The following is a 22,011-nucleotide window of genomic DNA, read 5'->3' on the forward strand; positions in this document are numbered from 1 at the left end:
GGGGGCCCAGGAAAGTGGCCACAGTCTCCACCCTCAAGACATGTACAGTCAGCCGCTAGGCAGTGAATTACAGAGGCACAAGTCACAATGGTGAGCGATATAAAATATAAAATTAAGCCATCAGAAATAAAGCTGTATTCAGCGGAGTGGGTGGCATGATGAGAGGTAGGCTGTAGGCCAGGCAGGCTGTGCCTCTGTCCCTGTGTGACTCTGGCTTAGCTGAGGCTGACCTGTGTCTTCCCCATCTCCCTTCACCTAGACCAACTCCAGCCCCGCCCCCAGTCCCCTTCCTGACTCCCCTTGATGACGGTGTCCAGCTAAGCTCTGATGCCTCCTGAACCTCTTACCAGCCCAGTGGCCCCAGACAAACTGCATGCCTTCTGAGCCTCAGTTTCCTCATCTGAAAAACAAGGTGGTCCCCATCTCAAGGATCATGTTGAAAATGAGAGAATAACAAATGCTTCCCAGAGCCCAATTATGGAAACTGTTTTTGTTGGGATGATTCTTAATATCTGCACGTTCCTCCCACCCCACCCCCAACTAAACAACTAATTTCTTAATTTGCTGGAAAATAAATCTCACAAAGCAGATCATCTGCAGAAGTTTGCAGTTGTCCCGCCCATGGCTTCACGGGTGTCCTACCACCCCACTGTGCCGCAGGTTCAACTGGACCTCACCCCCTCCCCAGACACAGCGAGCATCCGTCTTAGATTTATGGGAGGGGCCGGGAGAGGAAGTCGGGCCTGCTCAGCATCTTCCTCTCACCAGGCTGCCCCTACACCTGCTGCTTGGTCTCTGCCACCCACATAAGATGTGCATAGTTGCCAGAGACAAGATCAAGGTGAATGAGGGTCGCCTCGAAAGAGATGCCCTACCCCGGTTTCGCACCTGTCTTTAATACTGCTGTGTTGTGCCCTGCAGCCCAGCCGAGCTCTCCCTGGCCAGGGGCAGTCCCTAAGGTCGAGGAATTCACAGCACATGGGAGAGAGAACCAATTCTTGGTACATGCAGTTTACTTGTGTTTTAACCCAGTGGTCCCCAACCTCCGGGCCGCGGACCGGTACCGGTCCGTGGGCCATTTGGTACCAGTCTGCAGAGAAAGAATAAATAACTTACATTATTTCTGTTTTATTTATATTTAAATCTGAAGTATGTTTTATTTTTTAAAAATGACCAGATTCCCTCTGTTATATCCGTCTAAGACTCACTCTTGACGCTTGTCTTGGTCACGTGATACATTTATCCATCCCACCCTAAAGGTCGGTCCGTGAAAATATTTTCTGACATTAAACCGGTCTGTGGCCCAAAAAAGGTTGGGGACCACTGTTTTAACCTGATGTGTTTGCTGGGGGGGAGGGGGAGGAGGGGAGCAGGCATACTGAAATCATATCTTCCCGGCGTAGGACTCTTCAGAGCCCAGCCTGATAGTAACCCTTATTCACACTAGGTCACCAGGAAGGTCTTCCTCAGCAGGGGATTCGAGCATTTTGGGCCACGGGTGATGGAAAGTCCTGGCCACCTCCTGGGGGATTCAGAGGGCCAGCAGCCCTCCCCGGGCGAGCCCTGACACGGCCCCCTTGTCTCCTCCCCAGAGTGGCCAGACTTCGTCAACAGCTACGCGTCGTGGTGGTCGTCGCACGTCCTGGACTGGCTCAAGTACGGCAAGCGGCTGCTGGTGGTGCACTACGAGGAGCTGCGGCGCAGCCTGGTGCCCACGCTGCGGGAGATGGTGGCCTTCCTCAACGTGTCCGTGAGCGAGGAGCGGCTGCTCTGCGTGGAGAACAACAAGGAGGGCAGCTTCCGGCGGCACGGCCGGCACCCTCACGACCCCGAGCCCTTCACCCCGGAGATGAAGCACTTGATCAATGGCTATATCCAGACAGTGGACAAGGCCCTGCGTGACCACAACTGGGCTGGGCTGCCCCGGGAGTATGTGCCCAGATGATAGGGCCGGCCGAGCGCCCTGCCCGCCCTGCTGAGAGCCGGCCGCCTTGGGGCCGCACCTGCTCAGATGCTCAGGGGGTGGCCTCGCTGGGACACAGGGTTGCTTGTGCCGCCAGCAGGGAGGCTCGCCCAGTGCTCCCTCGCCCGTGTGCAGGGAGACCAGACACAAGCCTTTAGCCCACCCAGGCAAACACAGTGACACACACACACACTCCTAGGCAGACACGCTTAAACACGCCACTCCATGCTCACGGTGCCCATTTTGACAAGCCCAAGACACCATGCAGGGTGTGCTAGACACTCCCACACTTGCAAAATCAGTCACACACAGAGGCCACTTTCTGTGTTCCCAGAGGCTGTCAGTCTGTCTCTCACACATACAAATACACGTGTGCACCAGGGCTCTCGGAGGCCCCAGGTTTCCTGTTTCCAGCGCCAAGCACGGACTTGCTGAGGAGGGTTCTTGACTGTGAGATGCTGGGCTGGGCAGCACCCGTGCTCTGAGCAGCAAGGATTTGGGCATGGAGGGGGGCCCATGGATTGTCACTGCTGGGCTGTGTGGCCCTGACGTCCCATAAATGTGTGTGGTGTGATGACCAGGCACCATGAACTCTGCAGCCCCGCCTCCCCCTTCTCTGTGGATGATCTGGCAGCCCTGTGGGCAGAACGGAGCACCCATAATGCACACTCCAACCTCAAGACCCACCACAGTTTCTGTGCACCCTCGGCCACCCCTTTCAACATGAGCACTCCTTGGAGCGGGGCCTCCTTGCCTGGCTTCTTTTCCCAGCTGTCCCCAGGAAGGCGGGGCACGCACCCCATGCCTCAGCTCCAGGGTCTGAGGGGGGAGGGGCTGGTGGGACTGAGAGGGAGCTGGCCCTAAGGGGACTCCCAGACCCAAGGGCTCCAGGAAGGACAGGTCTTGGGAATCACTGCGACTGGTTCCCTACCCATCTTGACAGGTCCCTGCTGTCCATGGGGTCCCACCCTTGGCTTGTGAGGAAGGGATGCTGCATGGTCCATCAACAACACAACCCTGGACCCTTGTGGGAGAAACCATGGCCACAGCTTCTGCTTGAGCCCCGGTGGCTATAGCCAAGCCCTCTCTGTTCCTCTCTTACTCACCCCACCACCTCCTGTCACCAGCCTCTTTGCCACACCATCTGTCTCTGTTTCTGCTACATGTCATCTTTGCCACTTGTTCATCCCTTTCCTCAACAAAAAGGCCAGGGCACTCACAGATGCCGATACCCACTGCGTCTGGCCCCCAGGCGCAGGAGAAGGCCTTCAGGAAAAGCACCCTTTCCCCACCCTCAGCTCAGTCCAGTGGGGCCACGGGAGGGGTCACTGCAGACAGGGTGAGGAACCCTGTCACAGGAGAATGTGCTCTGTGCAGGCTCACCATGCAGCCCACATGCCTAGCCTTCAGGGGACGCACCACAGCGACTTTGACCTGCTCATGAGAAATCTGTGACACTTATCGCAGTAAAGCAGAGAGGAAGGATAATTAAAGCAAAGAGAACAATGTTTGCAAAGGCTCAGAGGCTTGGAAAACCCTGGTGTGTTTTGCGAAACAGGTGAATGGGGTGTGAGCATGTGTGTCTCCAAATTTGCAGCAGCAGGAGGGGAGTGGGTAAGTGAGGACAAAGGTGGGGACACAGGAAAGGACTCTGTCCTTACAGCCTGGGAGGAGCAGAGGTGCTGGTGCTAATTACCATCCTGGATCACTCTTTGATACATGTCTTGGCTCAGGAATGAGTGGTGACACCAAGGGGTTCAGGGCTAGAGGTCAGAATGGACTCGGGAGCATAGCCCAGGGCAGCCAAGATCCAGGGAGGGCTGTCGAGAGCCTAGCTGCACACTGAGCCCTGTGGGGGGTTGGGGGAGGGAGAAGAGGGGGAGCTTGAACTTGGCAGCCCATGAGACTCTGCAGCTTGTCCAGACCTGGGGTAACCTCATCTGGGCACCTCCATCTGATGTCCCCTTAGCCTGAGACAAGCTGCATCACAAGGAGATGACAGGGAGAGGGGTTTGGGAAAGCTGGGCATGGGGATCCCCTTGATGCTCTGCTCCCTGGCCGGTGGCGGGAGCCGAGAGCCACACCTGGTGAAGGCAGGCAGAGCTGATGGGCCCAGTGGAGCCATACTTCTTCGGAGGGAAGCCTCCCTAACCTTTGGTTTTGTCAATGAGTGGACCTGAGCGCCTGTGCTCCTCGTGGCCTCCAAGTTCTTCCTGGGGTTCTCCCAAAGCTACGCTGGTGCTGAGGCTGTTCTAGGTCCTCCCGCAGCATCATCTGGCTCCAGTCAAAGCTGGAAACACCAGGGTCTTTGTAAATGTTTATTGGCTCAGCATGGCTCCATAGGCAAGTCTATGAAGAGCCTCTGATGAGGCTGTGCAGCCCGAGTTCTAGCAACAGTTGAGACCCACCAGGAGTTTCCACGCTGTCTTGGAAGAGGGCCAGGCAACACCTGCATCCTACAGCAAACACAGAATCTTAAAGGAGACAGCAATTCCAATTGGTGGTGAAGAGGAAAGCTGGCTTCCTCCTGAGACTGGCTCCCATGGCTGTGGCCCTCACTCCCTGGCCACCCAGATCATCTTCAGGTGGAAGACTCAGAAGCCGGAGGGGCTGGAGAAAGCAGAGGTGTGCCTGGCAGGTTGACTAGGACCACAGCCAGGGCACAGCCCCCTGGGTTTCCCCCCTCCCCAGGAGTCAGGAGAGCAGCAGCCTGGTCCCTTCCACCTGGTGGATCCATAGGTATATTCCCTGCAATCAGGCACCCACAGACCTCTCTTTCTAGGTGGAGTGTCACCTGCTCAAACGGCCTTGTTGATCACTTACACCTTAGCCAAGCAGGCAGATGAGTAGAATGATGGGGTCAGGGTACATCCAGGTTATATTGAGTCACTGTCCATGGTAAGGGACCTGCCACGTGGCAGGTGCTTCTGGATATTGGGTGAGCAAGGAGGTAAAAGGCCCTTAGCCCTGGGCCTGGATCTGTCCTTTTGGGAAAGTCTGGGTCCAAGTTAGGTCTTGTCTATAGCTCACAGCTTCCCCAGGAAGAGGATACTGTCCCAACCAGCCAAGGAGTACAAGCAGATGCATATCTAGAGGAGATGTGGTAAATGCATCAGGAGCCTATGAGCAATGAAACCCTGACTGTCCACGATTCCAACCTTAAGAGCAAGGCTATGGAGTTATACAAACCTGTGCTAAAACATGTAATTTTCATGGATTTCATCTCCTGTTGTGGATCAATTTAGAAAAACCAAAATATATCATTTTAAGAAGCCAACACACATTCTGATAATCCCAGTAATGTGAAAATGAGAGAAAAGAATAAACAGGCTTCCAGACCCTGAGAAGAAAGCTGCTTCATTATGTGAGCATCTTGTAATGAAGTCTCTAACAGCTAAAATTAGATCTTGAGTGCATCAATATACAATAATGTATGCACACCAGAATGCATTTTTCCCTTAAAAGTAGCATGAGCTACTTGGTACTTAGGTGGCCCCGAGAGGGGAAATGAAAATGCTAGGTTTGATCTTTTTGGCTGCAAGAATTCTTAGGGCATGTTTGTTTTCTTTTAACTGGAAACTTATTGAAGTTATTTAAAATGTGATGCCTCTGCTTTGTTCAGGTTTAGGGAGAAATTGATTGATTGAACCCACATTGATGACCACTCAGCAGCGGCAAGTTGGCCTGAACGCATAGAAGTAGAGTAGAAATAAGAGAGTCTGCAGATTGAAGGGCTAGGTTGTGGTCCAGCTCTGCTCTGCTATGATCTTGGGAAGGTCTTTTCCCTCTCTGGTCTCAGTTTTCCTCCCATAAAGTGAGGGATGCGGTGGCTATTGCTGGTTGCATCCCCAATGTTCATTCCCCCATTTTCTTTCCCAGCAGCCCTTGATTTCTGTTTAGGGATTTTATGATCTGGCTGAGCTGACTCATCACTTCTGGGGTGATTGCATGACCTAAACTAAGCCAATAGCACATTCTAGCTCTCTAGCTACAGTGATTGGTTTAGATATGGTCATGTGAACTATATCAATGCAGTCAGAGGGAATTTCAAAACTTTTTCTGGGAATGTTGGGTAGAGGCTCTTTTTTATCCACCCTGCTGGATGTATAAGAGGAAGTGGGTAATCTTGAGTTTTGACAGTAGCCATCCTGGGACCAGGAAGGAGAACCACTCTCAGCCTGAAGTTGACATTAATGAAGGAGTAGTCAAGAGGCAGAAAGAAGCCAGGTCTTTGGTGATACTGTGTAACTACAGAATCAAGCTTTGACAGTGATTGGCCCCATCTCAGGACAGTTATGTTCCATGAGTCAATGAATTCTCTTTATTGTTTAAGTTGGATTGAGTTGGGTTTTTATTACTGGCAGCCCAGGGCAGTGTCAAAAAGGCTTGGATTAAAAGGCCCTGGAGTCTTGACATCCTCTGTCTCTAACTGATGTAAATGAAGACCAAAACACAGAGCTGGTAGAATTAGAAAGTTGCTATATACAGGACTAGGACTAGGTGAGATATGCTCAATTGGAGGCTAAGTTTAGTCAGCCAGAACAAGAAGCATTTTAAGTCATTACAGAGTAAAACCACCTATATATCCTTAGAAAATTATTCCCCTTGATTGTCCAGCCCAAACATTGTCTCATTTAATCCTTAACCAATACTCTTTTATTTACACTAGACAGATGAGAGGACCAGGTCACCAATCTTTAATGATTGTAAAAGTATGGCCTTGTCGTATTTACCATAACACTTTTCATGAAGAATATAATGTGGTCTTGGAAGGGATGCTTTGATAAGCTATTTGGATTAAAGGTGAGACCTCCTTCAAGAGACATTTTTGAGTAACAGCTGATGGGCAGTAAACAAACTTCTAGGAAGGGTAGGTATGGTTAGTTGTACAGTTTTTTTTTTGTTTTTTGTTTTTGTTTTTGTTTTTGTTTTTTTTGAGTGGGACATGCAAGTCTGGGGCAGAGCAGAATTGCTGCTATCAGAAGAAACAGTGATAAAACTGAGAATTTCCCTCTTCTGTCTTTCCCTCTTTAACCTTACTGTATGATAGAAATTAGAAGGACAAAAAGAGTTATGGCCCCTGTCTTCAAACTCTCCTTGGAATGTCTAACTCTGATACAGTATGCCAGGATGAAGGACTGTATCAGGTGTCCCCAAACTTTTTACACAGGGGGCCAGTTCACTGTCCCTCAGACCGTTGGAGGGCCAGACTATAAAAAAAACTATGAACAAATCCCTATGCACACTGCACATATCTTATTTTAAAGTAAAAAACAAAACAGGAACAAATAAAATATTTAAAATAAAAAACAAGTAAATTTAAATCAACAAACTGACCAGTATTTCAATGGGAACTATGGGCCTGCTTTTGGCTAATGAGATGGTCAATGTCAGGTTCCCTATTTGTCACTCCTAGCTGTAACAAGTGATATGACATGCTTCTAGAGCCATGACACGTCTGTCCCATGTCACCAGAAGTAGTACTGTACATGAGCGACACTGCGCTTTGTGGCATCACCAATGACCACCAATGAAAAGGTGCCCCTTCTGGAAGTGCAGTGGGGGCCAGATAAATGGCCTCAGGGGGACGCATGCGGCCCTCAGGCCATAGTTTGGGGACCCCTGGTCTATATAACAGGTAAAAAAAAAAAAGACAAGAATCCCAGGAAATTGATATGAGTATATCTGCCCCCTTTGTTGCTTTTTTGTGACTGAAGATAAGATTTGAGTCCTTTGTCAGAACTCTTATATGCAAAAACATTGCACAAATCTGGTCCCTGGCCATGGGAAATATGAGCAGGTCCTTCCTAAGTAACCAGCACAATTGCTTATATAAATAAGGAATCTTGATATCAAACAAAAATAATAACAATTCCAGTTGGTGCTGTAAGCAAAAGCATAAGCTGAATGAATGAATTTTCCAAGGTGTGTTCAGTACTTGAGTCATGTTTTTAGATTCAGATATCAGCAGTGATAGATACATGGCTTGATGATGTGGCCAATAATGATCCGTAGCACACTGTTTTTACAAAGCATGAAGTTCTACCAACATTCCACATGTGCCTCAGTGAAGTGGACATTATAATTTCCATGGGGGTAGGGTGGAATTTAGTTTCTGAGAATGTTGCCTAAAGTTCAAATCCTTTATAGCACAGATGGAAAAAAAAATGAGATTCAGAATGGGGAAGGATTTCCTATGAGGTCATGCTGTAAGAATGAGTGGTGGAGACAGGGCTGGAGAGAGGGCTCTTCCATGAAACCACCTGATTAGCTTTGTACTGCATTCCTGTAACTTGTCACGAAATTGCTGGAAATGAGGCAAGTGTGCCAGTAAGCTCATTTAGAAGCGACCCCATTAATTTCACTGCTAAAACTTTTTGGTGTACACTTAATTTCAATTCTAAGAGCCATTTATCAAGCTTCCCCAGTACTTGAAAACTTGCTCAGCTGGTGCAGGCCTTTCCACAGGAGCGAGGTCAGAGAGATGAACTGTAACTTGCCATAAGGAAGGAGTCCAGGGTCCTCATCCTGAGTCACAAACATCCCAGGCAGCAAGAACGCCCTGTTCTCAAAAGATGATTACTAGACAAGCATCTTTGTTGGGCCCGAGCCCAGCAGGGTGAATGTGTAGATGAGTACATGTGCATGCGGTATGAGCCCCTGCTGCTGACAGACACTGCCCCTTTGAGTCCCATGCCAGCCTACCTGAGCCTTACAAGTGACAAGAGCCTGGTGATCTGACCTTGGCAGCAACTCACTTGGATAGTTCTTTCTCCCACAGGCAGAACGACCACTTCCAGATGGCACAGTAATCCGGTCCCACTTTGGAAGGTGGTGCGTACTGCCAATCTAGGGGAATGTCTGGGAATGCAGAACAGTGGTATCAGGCTCAGATACTTCCCTCTGTACCCAGCCTTCAGTCATCTACATGGAACCACTGGACATGCCAAAGGTTGAGATGGCAACTCACCAGAATCACCTGGATTAGTTTTCTGTGCTTACATAACAAATTACCATAAACCGAGCAGCTTAAAACAACACTTATTTTTCTCCCACAGCGTCTATAGGTAAGGAAGGAGTCTGGGCACACTTTAGATGGATCCTCTGCTTCAGGATCTCACTAGGCGGCAACCAAGATGTTAGCCCGGTTGTGTTCTCCTCTGGAGGTGTGACTGGGGAAGTGTCCGTGTCCAACTCACTCGGATTGTTAGCAGAATCAAGTCGGTGGTTACAGGATTGAGGCTTTCAGTCTCTCTAGCCCACCTACAGTTCTAAATAAGTGAGCTCTTCATAGGCAGTTCACAACACGGCTGTTGGCTTCTCCAAGGCTGACTGCAGAATGAGACAGAGTTTTACATACATTACATATATGTGTAAATATGGGTCTGTTCATTACAACACCACTATGTGAAAAGTCCAGAAATCAGTACATTCCTTATGGTTTGTAGAGTACTGCTGACCACTGGATTGCATTAAATGTAGCAGATGTTTTGAAGAATCACCCAGGAGGATCAGGCTATAACTACATTATATCATACTAATAAGTTTATGTCTTATGTCCCCAAACCACTAGCTTGACATTCACAGAATCATTAGAAATATCCCCAATTTGTATCAGCCGCCTCTATACTCACTTTTTATTTATCTTGCCCATTACATAATAGATTTTTCAATAACTGGACTTCTTTCTTTAATTCTAGGACATAATTACTATTATTGATTTGAATATTGCCACTTCTTTCCTTCTTTAATCCCTCATTCTGGCATTCCTTCCCACTGACACTGGAACTCAAAGATCTAGTTTCCACATCTCAGCTTTTTTTTTTTTTTTTTTTTTTTTTTACATATTTTTCATCTCTCCATCTCACCGTGCTGAGTTCTGGGACACTGTTTCACTTTGATCGTCAAAATTTATAATCTGCTCCTCACTGTGTATAGTCTTCAGTTCAACCAACCTGTTGATTTCTATAATTTTTTTTTTTATTCCTGAGACCTCTAAGTGATTAGCACTTGTTTTACAGATGATGCCCTTTCATAGCTCTCTTAGGGTATTAAATACACATTTGTAAATGTTCTCTACTGATTGCTCTAATTAATTGTTTACTTGGCTGTGAGTTTTTCCATTTGTCGATTTTGCTGTCTTTTTCAAGATTTTGGTTTCCATCAAAATTTGGCAATTGTGTGCTCATAAAAGGGGAAGAGAATCATGTAAGGGTCAACCATTTTGGCAGTCCCAGGCTTAATACCTCAACTAATGGGTCTCTTAATTACCCCAACCACCTTCTGCCTTCTAATTCCAACTCTTGGTGGGGAGTGCCCACCTTTCTGAGTCATAGCTCCCAGCAATGTGCCGGTTGCTGATTTTTCCTTATCTCTCTGTTTTCTGTCTTTCAGAGTTTGTTCAGTTTTGAATCCACTCGAATTCTCTTCTTGTTTTCAAATGTAGCTAGATTATCATTGTACATTTGATTTAGGGAGAGCAAGTGTTTAATAAAACAGGGCAAGTATTTCCTTAATCTCCCAACATCATGAAAACCAGATCGTTGATCATAAAAAAACAGAAAAACATCTATTTTTGATGTCTTCAGGTTACCTAAAAGCATCACGAAAAAATATTGGCTTGGAGGGAGAGACCTGAGTTACTCACTATGTGACTTTGGACAAGTGTCTTCCTCTCTCGGAATCTCAATTTCTTCATTAAAACAATGAAAAGTTTGAAATAAAAATTATCTATGCCTTCTCCAGCTTTGGTATTCTAAAATTCTGTGTATCTCACCAACATCCTCTGGTGAAAAGGAGCAATCTTTGTCCCTGCTCAGAGCACAGTCCATCACCAGCACCTCAGAATGGACCAAACTTCCCTGGGAAGCCAGGTGCTGTCCCGGCTCCCCACCAGTGGATAGAGCCCCAGGAAAAATAAAATACCCTTACCATCATTTTTGTTTATTCCTTCCATTCTTAATTTTTAAAGCTTTGACAAACAACTCACCAATGTTGTTCATTAACTTGAGAACCATACTGACTTATTTCCTTCAGTAGATTTTATGCCACCAGAGGCAGGAACAGTCTGTATTTTCCATCCATCTTGGTGACTCCTGGCTCCAGTCCAGGACAGGTAACCAGGAGGCACAGAAAGTATATTAGTGAACTGGAAGAAGGGATGCAGGAAAATCTTAAAGCAACTGGCTTTTTAAGTTTTTCAGGAAAATAACATCTTCCTCAAAAATCAAAATAATATCAGGCTTTTCTTATCTGGGTTGAGAGAATGTTGTTGAAGATACTTGGGTGAATTTTTCCATCAACTGCTTAAATGAGAAGCTTGGGAACTGAGTTCAACCATAACTATATAGTACTATGGCTAAAGACAAAACAAAACAAAGAAACAAACAAACAAAAAGAATACCTTAAGGCAGCCACTAAATCTGCCTGAATTTAGTTTTGAACTACTATATAATTCCTGGTTCACAGTATGTAGTTCTTGACTCTTGGAGAAGAATGGGAAAGAAATCGGTAGGATATTCCTCCAAGGCCCTGTTCACAGATATTCAGGAAGATACCTGTGCAAGCCTCACTTTAGTTAGCTGCATACGGGAGCCTCCATTGCAGGTGGGTTTTATTCTTGTTTACTTTGAGTAGGTGGGCTTTTCTACCTCCTCAGTTCTGCAGTTCATTCCCTAAAGATAATCATTTATATGGCAAATAATTTTTCTTCTAAATAAAAGCCTCCTTTCTATCTTATGCCCCACGGAAGTCATCTCCTTTTTCTCCTAAGAGCAATAGAGGATGGATAGTGTGTTTGAAAAAGAGGCAAAGAGAAGAAGGTTGGAGGCTCTCTTGCCCTGGCCCCCCTGCCATACCCTGCCTCGGGCAGGAAAGAATGAAGGTTTCTCTCCCAGTCCCACTCCTGAGGTTAGGGGCAGGTGGATCTTTCCTCTCCTTGGGATGGGGCAAGGGTGAGAAATGCAGAAACAGAGAAAGAGGGTCTGTGTGCTAGGTCTTCTGGACTCTCCCACCCCAACATATTACAGAGTCTAGAGATCACTGCATTAGTAATCTGTCATCGTGAAAGAAATCACCCCAAAACTTAGACATAATTTAAAGCCACAACTTAAACCAAGTATTAATTAACTCAGAGTTTCTGTGAGTCAGAAAACCAGGCACAGCTTTACTGGGTCCTCCAGTTCAAGGACTCTCATGAGGCTACAATGAAGATGTTGACCAGGCTGCAGTCTCATCTGAAGATTCAACTGGGAGAGGACTCCCTTCCATGCTCACAGACATTGTCATTGACAGCATTCAGGTTTTCGTGGGCTGTTGGACTGAGGACCTCAGTTCTTTGCTATGTGGGCCTTTCCATAAGGCATTTTCCAACATGATAGCTTGTTTCATCAGAGTGAGAAAGTAAGACAAGCTAAAGAGAGTGCAAATAAGAGAGAATTTTTAGTTTTTGTAACCTAATCTTAAAAGTCACATCCCAGCACTTTTATTGTATTATATTTCTTAGAAGTGAGCCACTAGGTCCCGCCCACATCTGGGGAGGGGAGCCATTTTTGTAGCTGCCTATCATACTTCAGCCGAGGACTCACAGTCCACCCTTCGCCTCTCCCCTGTACGGAGCCATGCCACAGCCTTCAGCATCCTCAGCAATGTTTCTCTGGACCCTTAGGCTGCCTGAGCTCCTGTCTACATTATTGTTGAGGGCAGGGGTTCATTTTCTGCTGTCTTCTCCCTTATAATTGTGCCCACCACTTCTTTCTACCAAGGAGCACTGTCCTGGCCCCCACATTCATCCTGGCAGGGAACCAACAAGGCGGGAAAACTCTGGGCAGACATCCTGGTAGGATGGCCCACCCGATGGGCTCACCATGAAACCTGCTCTTAGCATAATGCATTATTCCCTGTTATGCCCAAGCATCCCCTGTTACATAGGCACATTAGCCTCCATCAGATAATTAAAGACTTGGCTTTCCACAGGAGTCCTGAAATGTCACCTTTCTGCCACCCAATACATCTTTGAATGACACAGCCTCTAATGAGATGTTCAAATAGAGAGAACTGAATGACTCCTTGGTTTCGTTGTGACATTTATTCAACCGGAGTGATCTGACTGTACCACTATATTACTTATAATTTCCACCTGACCTTGGGTGGTGGACTGTAATCTTTAAGGAAACTATCCATTTACTCTCCCTCGCCTAATTAGCATTTAATTACTATGACAAATTCCTAGATGTGCAAAGAATGTTAGGATTATAATTTAATTTTCCCCTCAAATAGCCCTGTAGACAAGGGCAGTAGAACCATCTCTGATGTCATCGAGTTTGGATCAAGTTGTTGTCCTGGACCTGGTTCGGTCTCCTGTCCCTCAGGGTGCTGAGCAGGGCTCACTCTAACCATAGCTTCTCAGGTCCCAGCAAGACCCTCTGCCAGGATACGCTTTCTCTTTTCTCTCTCTCTGTCTCTCTGTCTCTCTCATCATTGAGCTGAGCTCTGTCACACCATTCAGGGTCAGGCCAGGACACAAGGCCAGAAAGAGGATGCCAGCAAACCTTCAGATCTGAGAGCCACATGGGACTAGGAATTCCATAGTGAACTGCTTTGGGCAGATTTTTGATTGCAGACAAACAACAGATGCAAATAATCCAGAGACACCTTCATCAATTCTCACTCCTTTAAAAGTCACATTCTGCTCTGTGAGTTACTATGCTTTTTCCACATAGAAGCACTGCTTTCTGACATTTCTGACTTGTCCTAATCCCACCAATCACTGAGCAAATCTTGCCTAGGTCGTCCATAGTGGAGAATGAGGCAATGCTAAGGAGTGAAGAGGTCCCAAAGCTTAGGATCCTTGGGGAACTTGGGCTCTAGCACTGAGTCTGCCACTAACTGTCCATGCATCTGTGGGAGGCTCCTGCCCCTCCTCTGTCACTCCAGCATGGTGGTGTTGGCAGCTGGGTTTGACCTCGAGACCCTGTCTTCCAAGCCAGCATTTACAGAACCCCCTAACTTTGATTTATACCTCATTTCTTTAAAATTTCGACTTTTGTGTTTGTTTATCCTACACTTAGGACATTCATATCTGCAAATAAAAATCCATAGTTTGGAAGTGCATGCCATCATTAAACAAGCAATCAAAAGTCCTCAAAGGCCAGGGGACGATTTATTCACTCATTTCCATTTGACTGGACATACAGGCTGTTCCTCGTTGAGGTCACTACAGACTAGGCCGCACCGAGCATCACTCTACATCTACATGTGTACACGAGTACTTTTTGTTTTACAGGACAGGGTCCCAAAAGCAAAATTGCTTATTCAAGGGGTATGTGGCATTTTAATTTGAAACAATACCAGTAGCCTGCTCTCTCCATAAAGTCTGTAACAGTTCCTATTCCCACCAGCAGTGTATGAAATGCTTTTCTTCCCTGCATCTTTACGGACCTTGGGAGTTACTGCTCTTCAGCCTTTGCCAATCTAATGGGTGGGCTGAGAAATAGCATCCAATCTTTAAGTGTACTTTCCTGTGTGAGGGCATTGGACATGGTGACCTCTAACCTTCTTCAAGCTCATCTGTTACAGGTGTGTCTTTATTCTGCCTTCACTAGCCGTTGTGAATCCCAGAGACATCTAGATTAGTGGCCAGAAACCAAGAAATCAAGGGCTGGGAAGAGAGAAAGCTGAATGTAGTCCAGGAGATGATCCTGCCAATGCTGTTCAGATTGTAAAAACCATCTAGGCCAAATCTCTGCAACTTCATCCTGAACCAATAATAAAAAGCAGCGGGGGAGTATTTCTAGAATGAGCATATTCATAGTAAATATTTTAAGATCAATGGCTGCACAAAGTGCATTTTCCATGGAGTTTCACTTTTCAAATGGCTTTGTATTAAAAGTGCTACTTCAATAAATATTCATGGGGAAATTCATTGATGTGTTTTATTGCTTATAGCAAAAATTGCAAAAGTCCTGGGGAAAAAAAAAAGATAGATGATGTATATTTTACCCTCTTAGGAGAGAAATGGTAAGAAATGCACAATCTGGTTCGGTTTTATCTGACTACAAAGCCTCCCAGGCAGGTGGCTGTTCTTTTCATTCCTGCTTCTCTCTAGCCAGACCTGGGACAGACGGCAGCCTTGGCAGAGAGCAACCGGCGAGAAAGACCGAGGGTGGGAGAGCAGGGAGTGGAGGGAGGGAGGCTGCTATTGAACCTGTTCAAGTCTCCAAAGCCCCTCCTGACGGCTACCATTTAATAAGCACTTGCTGAATGCCTGACAATATGCCCAAAACTTTCATAAATTCTCCTCCTGAGTTTTCACCATGACCCTGTGGAATAACCAACATTATTCCCATTATACAGAGAAAACCAAGCCTCGGGAAAGTTGTGCCATTTGTCTCCGAGGCGACAGAGCTAGTTAAGTAGTGGAATAGTGATGGAGATTCATGTCCATCTGGCTCCAATTTGCCTTGGTATTGGTCCCACCTACCTCAGTTTCCCATCTATAATTTCCCTGGATTTCTAGAAGCCCACTGAGGCTATCTGGGCTAAAGGAAGCTCAGCCTGGTGCTAAATGCCTTCTTTGTCACCTCCCCTGCTTCATGGTCCCTGGTAAGCACAAGTTGGCTGCCTGCTCTGGGCATGAGGCATCCCACAGCCCCCCTGACATCATTATACTTGGCCCCTTTGCCTGTGGTAGGAAGCAAAGTCACACAGCAAAGCACTGAAAATCTGGCCACTTGTTCCTGCCAATTTTCTGAGTCTCGGGTACACGTATTTATTTCATAATGGCAAGTTGTACCTTTGGCAATGATCATATCCCACTGGTCCCTTGCTTAAGATGCTAGAATCACTCCCCACAGCCAATAGAATTAAACCCAAATGCCCCACTTGGCTTGGCACCCAAGGCCCTCTGCAGTCTGGCCACATACCATCCTCTTCTCGCCTGTCATCTTCCCATTACGCTCAGCCCTTTGCCCATGCTCTTCTCTCTCTTAGGATACCTTTCTTCCCTCTCTCTGACTATTAAAGTCTTTAATATCCAACTCGAATGGACTCAGCTCTTCCAAGGAGGCACCTCTGTTCCTTGAAGCAGAATGAATGGATCTGTGCTCTGGAACCCCCACAGTTTTGTTTTCCTCCTGCTTCTAACTGGCACTGGTGCTTCCCACACCTGCCGCTGCGCTGGCCGTGAGCATCTGCAGGCGGAGCTGCGCTGTTCGGCTCTGTTTCTCCAGCGTCCCACTCAACACTCAGCTCGAGGGATAGCAACAATGACGGCATCAACAACGGTAATGGTAGCTAACATTTACAGAGGGTTTAAAATGTGATTTTACTGCATGCCTCAGAACAGTCTCATGAGGCAGATACTAGATTTACTCCTACTTAACAGACAAGGAAATGGGGGTTCAGAGAGATTGTGAAATGGCAAGGCTAGGATTTGAACCCCAAGGTGGCCAGTTCCGGAGCTAATCACTTTGACTCCTTGGTTTCATTCGGTGCTCATTAAATGTTTGTTAAATGAATAATCAACTACATTAACAGGCAAATGAATAATAAGGGGAAGTCACACAAATGTAGAAAATGTGACTAAAGCAAGGTATTTTCTAGAATCCAGGCAGTGACAGTGAGCACTTTCTTCCATCACTCTGTGATTGCCCTCTTCCCACTCAGGACAGTCCCCTTAGCACCATTATAGTAGCCACACCAGGAGTGTTGTTCTAAGCACACTACCAAGGACTATGGAGAAGTCTCGCCCCTTTGGGTCCAGGACAACGCTCTGATGACCCAGGAGGACAGGACCTTAGAGCTGCACCCTGGCCAGCAGGGGTGGGTGGCTCTGGCTCATCCACACCCCCGCATGTGATCCTCCAGGGACAAACACTGGTTCAAAGACTGCTATGTAGTGTCAGAGGGACACAGACAGGGGGTGTTTGGAGAGCAGGAGAAAGCCCCGCCCGATCCAGGAGATTTGAGAAAGGGGCCGGCGGAGAGCAGCTATGCCACACTGCAGCTGTGGCTGTGTGCGTGTGGAACCACAGGAGCTGGCAGGACGGAGGTGGCTGATACAAGAATGTGGGAGCAACAGCCGGTCTCCCAGTCCCAGAGACAGGTGCTCGTGAACACACGCAGACATGCTTAGCTCAGGAGTGAACGCACAGGCTGTGGCCTGGCCCGCCTGCATGCTGGTGCCCCCCAGCCTGCCAGATGTTCACAAAGGGGGGGAACAACTCTGCCATTCTTCCCAGTTGCCCACCCAGGGAGGGTTCTAGAGAAATGAGAACACACTGGCATCTGTCACACATGCACATAGAGACGTACATTCACACTCACATGACTTGTCAGGCTCCCCAGCATTTCAAAGCACACGTCAATGGATGGGTCTGATTTCTGAAGAGAAACCAACATGTCCTACAGGCTGGTGAGCAGGGTCCTCCCTCCTGGGAGTCCATTGATTGGCTCCTCAATCTCCATTTTCATCCTGACTGATTTTCTAGCCTTGCGCACAATCAGGAAGTTGACCTGGGGGCCAGGGCTCAGTCTGGGCCAGAAAGCAGAGCTGCCGAGCCACCAGGAGCAGAGGCAAAGAAAACACATTTCACATGGAGGATTTAATTTCCACTTTGGAAGACTGAAGCAATTTCCTAAGGTGGGTTTGGAAACACATGAAAGTGTTTCTTTTTTTTTCCGAACTTGCGAAGGGAATCTGAGGCGATAATCACCTCCCATGGGCTCTAGAATCCGGTTGTCCTTCCATAAGACCTGGGAACCGGTGGCAGTGGGACGCAAAGTACCTGCCAGAACCTCAAGGAATGGGTGTGGAAAATGTCATTCAATTCCGCTTCATCTCTCCATCTAGCAAAGGTTCAGCCAGCCAGCCTGGGGTCATTCTCTCATATACTTAACATTCATTATCACCTGCCCGGTGTCTCCCTTTGACCTGGCCCTGGGGTGCAGGTCTCCTAAAACGACCTAAAGCCTCCTCTTAATTATCTATGGAAAGGAAGAGATACTAGTTACAAGGGTTCATCCTGCTCTGATTCAAATGCAAAACAGGATACAGCCCCTTTTGGTGCAGAAACCCCTTAGTGTGAGGACAATGCTGTAGTTAGCACTGGGCCCCCTTGGCTTGAGAACCCGGGCGGCCTGGTTCTCAGGAAAGACCTTGCACCACCTGTTTACTTGCTCTCAGTGAACTCCACACTTGCCATCTTTGAAAGTCTTTCATTTAGATTTTATGATGGACATGAGGATGAACAATTATGGAAAAGTATTTTCTGCAACGAGTTTATGGATATAGTTTGAAGGATACAAACATATGCCTATTAAGCATGGGAGAATTATGAGTGAATGTTTTTAAATGACCAATAAAAATGAAATTATCATTGCTCATTGTTTTTTATGGATCATAATGTGGTTTTCTTTCTGATGGAAATATCCAACAAACTCCCCCCCTAGACATCGGCTGCTAATTATATACTTAGCACATAGTAATTCGTGCAAGTGGGTCCTCGCTTGTTGTAATTGACCTGCATAAACATAATTGGCTCAATGAAAGAGACCACAAAATAATTCTGCAAAGAGGAGATGGATTTAGTAAAAACAAATTTTATTCTTCTCTGTTCCAAAACTATAAGCTTGGAGTGGAGTTTCTAAAGAACATACCAGATTTCTTCCAGATTGCTACACCCACCCCAATTTGTTTATTACTCAATTGTTTGTTGAGGACCTATCAGTTCAAAACATTAGCTAAATACTGGGAAAACTTGAAACAAACTCCCCACTGCAAGGGACTGCAGGCAGACGGGGAAGTATGTAAAGAGCAGACAGAAGTAAGGGTGATACAAGGCGAACAGTAGTAAATACTCTAAAAGAGTTGTAGAGAAAGGGCTGCAAGCCCTCCTCATCAGGGAGGGCTCCGTGGAAGAAGTGGCATCTGAGTCGAAACATGAACAGTGGAGGGATGAGGACAGGATGGGGAAGTAAATAACCACTTTAAGGAGCTAAGGCACAGAGGTGGGCTCGTTCAGACTACATGGGAGCAATTTTAGTCGAGTGCAGGCAGGTGAAGGGTGATGAGAGGTGGAGTGGAAAAGTTTGTTGAAGGTTGCTATAAAGTTGGAGAAGCCTATTTTTTAGCTTCTTTACTGATTCTGTAATGGCAGGAGTCTCTACACCATCTAAAGCACTACAGATTTTTCTTACAGCTTTAATTACTTGATCTATTTTTTAACCAAAGCTGTGCTTCCCTCCTCGCTGCATATTCAATAAATTTAACTTGATGCAATTAATGTTACTGGACTACAACCAGTCCGGGGTTCCGGTCACCTGCCACCACAATAGCCAATAAGCAGAGACTGGGTCTGAGAGGGAAACAGGCGTCTTTAATCAAGATTGCCAGCAACTTGAGAAGACAGGAGACGTATCCTAGCCCAAAGCCTGCCTCACAATCTCAGTTGTGAGGGCTGATTATATACTTTTCCAGGTGAGGATAGTACAAAGGGGTGGGGGTAGGGGGGCATGCAGTTAGTCTTAAAGTAGGATAGCTGGTTCCCAGCATTGTAAGAGTCATCAAGCAGGATGGGCAGTTCCTGGAATCATAATTTCTTCTCCATGGCGTTCAGATCTAATCACGGACTTTATTGTTTCTTGGGTGCCAGTCATCTCAGGGGTATGGAAACGTCCTGTTTCAGTAGTTCTCCTGCATTCCTAGGTGGGGGTGCTAAGGGAAATCTAGGAAATAGCTTACATATGGTGCACTAGCAATCATATATATGTGCAAATTATTGATTGTATACTATATTGATACCCTATTATAACCCACTGTTAGTTTTTAACAATTTTATATGGAAGTAATTATTTTGCTGCTTTTCTGGGCCTGGAGCTGAAGCACAAATGAGGCCTAAATGTTGTCCCAAGGGGTTAGTGCTTAAGCGCTATTTTCTGATCCCCTTGGTTTATTTCTCTACTGAGGACTTTAACCTGCATGCCCAGCAATATGCTGGTGCTGGTGGAGAAAGGGTTGCCCTGGGGGTGAGGGTTTTGTTTTTCTTGTTTTGCCCATTGCTAAGTATTCTGAGCTCCACTTCCTGGTGGCCTTCCAAACTTGGCCCATAGCCCTTGCTCTGCTCTTCTGTCTCCTACAATTCCCCCTCAAGGATCCTGGCTCTGAATTCTTTCAGGAAAAAGGGATGCAGGGTCTCTTCTGTAGCTGCTTCCTACTGAAGAGGGGTGACATTTTCCTTAAGAGCCAAGATCCTTGCTCCTTGTCAGAGGGATGGTGAGGCCTGGGCACGGAAGGAGGTGGTGTTCCCTGAGTATGAGTAGGGATTGTAACCTGGTGGAGACCAACTGGGTTACAAATTTCAGTGTTATTGGGGCAAAAACTGAATGGACAGAACTATGAAACAATGTTTAGTTCTTAATAATTTCAAGTCGAAGAATGGGAGAGAAACCAAGCAATAGTTCAGAGGGTTGTAGCCAAAACATTCAAGAAAATCAGAAAAATTCAGGATCCAGTCTAGTTTCTGATATTCATAACTGTGTGTTAATAGATTTTCCTAAAATATCATTTTTCTTCCTAAAGTTACCCTTATTTTTTTTAAAGAGCCAAATTAAGATTGACCTACAGTATTAAGTTTAGTTTTAACTTGGGCTGGTAATTTGCATAAAGACAACAAGAATCACAATTGATCATATTGACTTTTTACAATCTGCTTTGCTGGAACTTTGTAAGATTTTTCAGATTGAGTTTTAATTAGCCCCTCAGGGCACACACAAAAGCCAAGCAATATGGTTGCCATTAGGCTCTGCCTGCAGTATCTACAAGTTTGGGTGAATTCCTCAAGCTCCTGAGATCCCCAAGAATGTCCCAAGGTTCTTTTTTGCCATCTGCTAGGAAAGCAACCTTCATTCCTTACCTGCAAATGCTATGAACCATGAATAAGCAAGGTACCAGGCTGTTTCTTCATTGGCTTTTGTTAGCTTCAAAGTCAAACTCAATTCCTTAAAGCTTTCTGGTGACATCCAGAGTCCAGGCATGTCATTTTGAGACATGACATTCTAGTCAAAGTCTTGGAAACTGGTTCTGTATTTTATAAAGAGAGAAGATTCTTATTGGATTTATACAAATAAATACATTACTATTACAATAATACCTACTCATTAAGAGTTGCCAGATTCTGGATGGATTAAGTAGGGAGAAAAATATAAAGGCCCTAACATCATTCATAAAGATGTAGTTTGTTAAAACTGCTTTAAGAAAAAAAAAAGTTTTCTTATATTTGGAAAACAAATGATTTAAGAATCAACAATACTTTGAACAAAGTCAGAAAAATAGTCAATTCCTATTTATCCTGGTCACTTGTCAGTAGTTCAATGAATCCATCATTTTTCAGAGCTCTACGAGTCCTTATCCTGTTCAAAAAAATCATCTTGATCATTTATTTTCAGAAACCCATATTCTAGAGTAAATTTAAATCCTTTTTCATGGATCATCCTGAAGATGTAATACATTTGCAAATTTATCAGAGTGAAACAGTGGCAGTTTCTAAACAACAAAAAGAAAAATAAAAACCTCAAAATATGGACTAAGAAGTATTTCCAACCTTTCTTCCTGGGCATTTACACGAATGAGGTCTATTTGACAGTCCTCAAAAGCCCAGCATATTGTCATCCTTTTTCTGTTTGGCGTGGTCCCATCTTAGAATTGTTTTCTGACAGAGCACGCATGCAGCAGTTACATGCCGTAGTGCTTGGAAATTCCTGGTCTAGTGACCTATGGCCTGACATATTTTGTTAGTCCCTCTCTCCCATAATGAGTGGCCTCATGCAGATCTTTTGTAACTGGCCTGACAAGTTTTTCTGACAGTAGTACTAGTCCTTTCTTTTTTTTCCTTTATTTCCCGTTGAGGGTTTCTTCCTGAAATCCCCATTCCTCTGCTTTTCTGATATCATCTTCTGTATATTCGAGGGAGAACTGAGATAAGTCCACAGCAGGTACTAGGGACAGTAAAGCAAGTCCTGGGGTGCCTCCTTGGCAGCCTGATCAGCTAGTT

General features: G+C 46.0%; 1 protein-coding gene across 2 annotated transcripts in view; it reads left to right on the forward strand.

Annotated features, from left to right (window-relative positions):
* Positions 1 to 5,523, forward strand: part of WSCD1 (WSC domain containing 1) — a 46,159-nt gene extending 40,636 nt beyond the window's left edge. For both annotated transcript variants that reach the window (XM_066262937.1, XM_066262939.1), the window contains exon 9: positions 1,593 to 5,523. In XM_066262937.1, coding sequence (XP_066119034.1) covers positions 1,593 to 1,945 — 353 coding nt within the window. In that variant the 3' untranslated portion in view covers positions 1,946 to 5,523. The remainder of the gene's footprint in view (positions 1 to 1,592) is intronic.
* Positions 5,524 to 22,011: the final 16,488 nt, after the last annotated feature.

The sequence above is a fragment of the Saccopteryx bilineata genome, chromosome 2, assembly GCF_036850765.1.
Source record: "Saccopteryx bilineata isolate mSacBil1 chromosome 2, mSacBil1_pri_phased_curated, whole genome shotgun sequence".
Lineage (NCBI taxonomy): Eukaryota > Metazoa > Chordata > Mammalia > Chiroptera > Emballonuridae > Saccopteryx > Saccopteryx bilineata.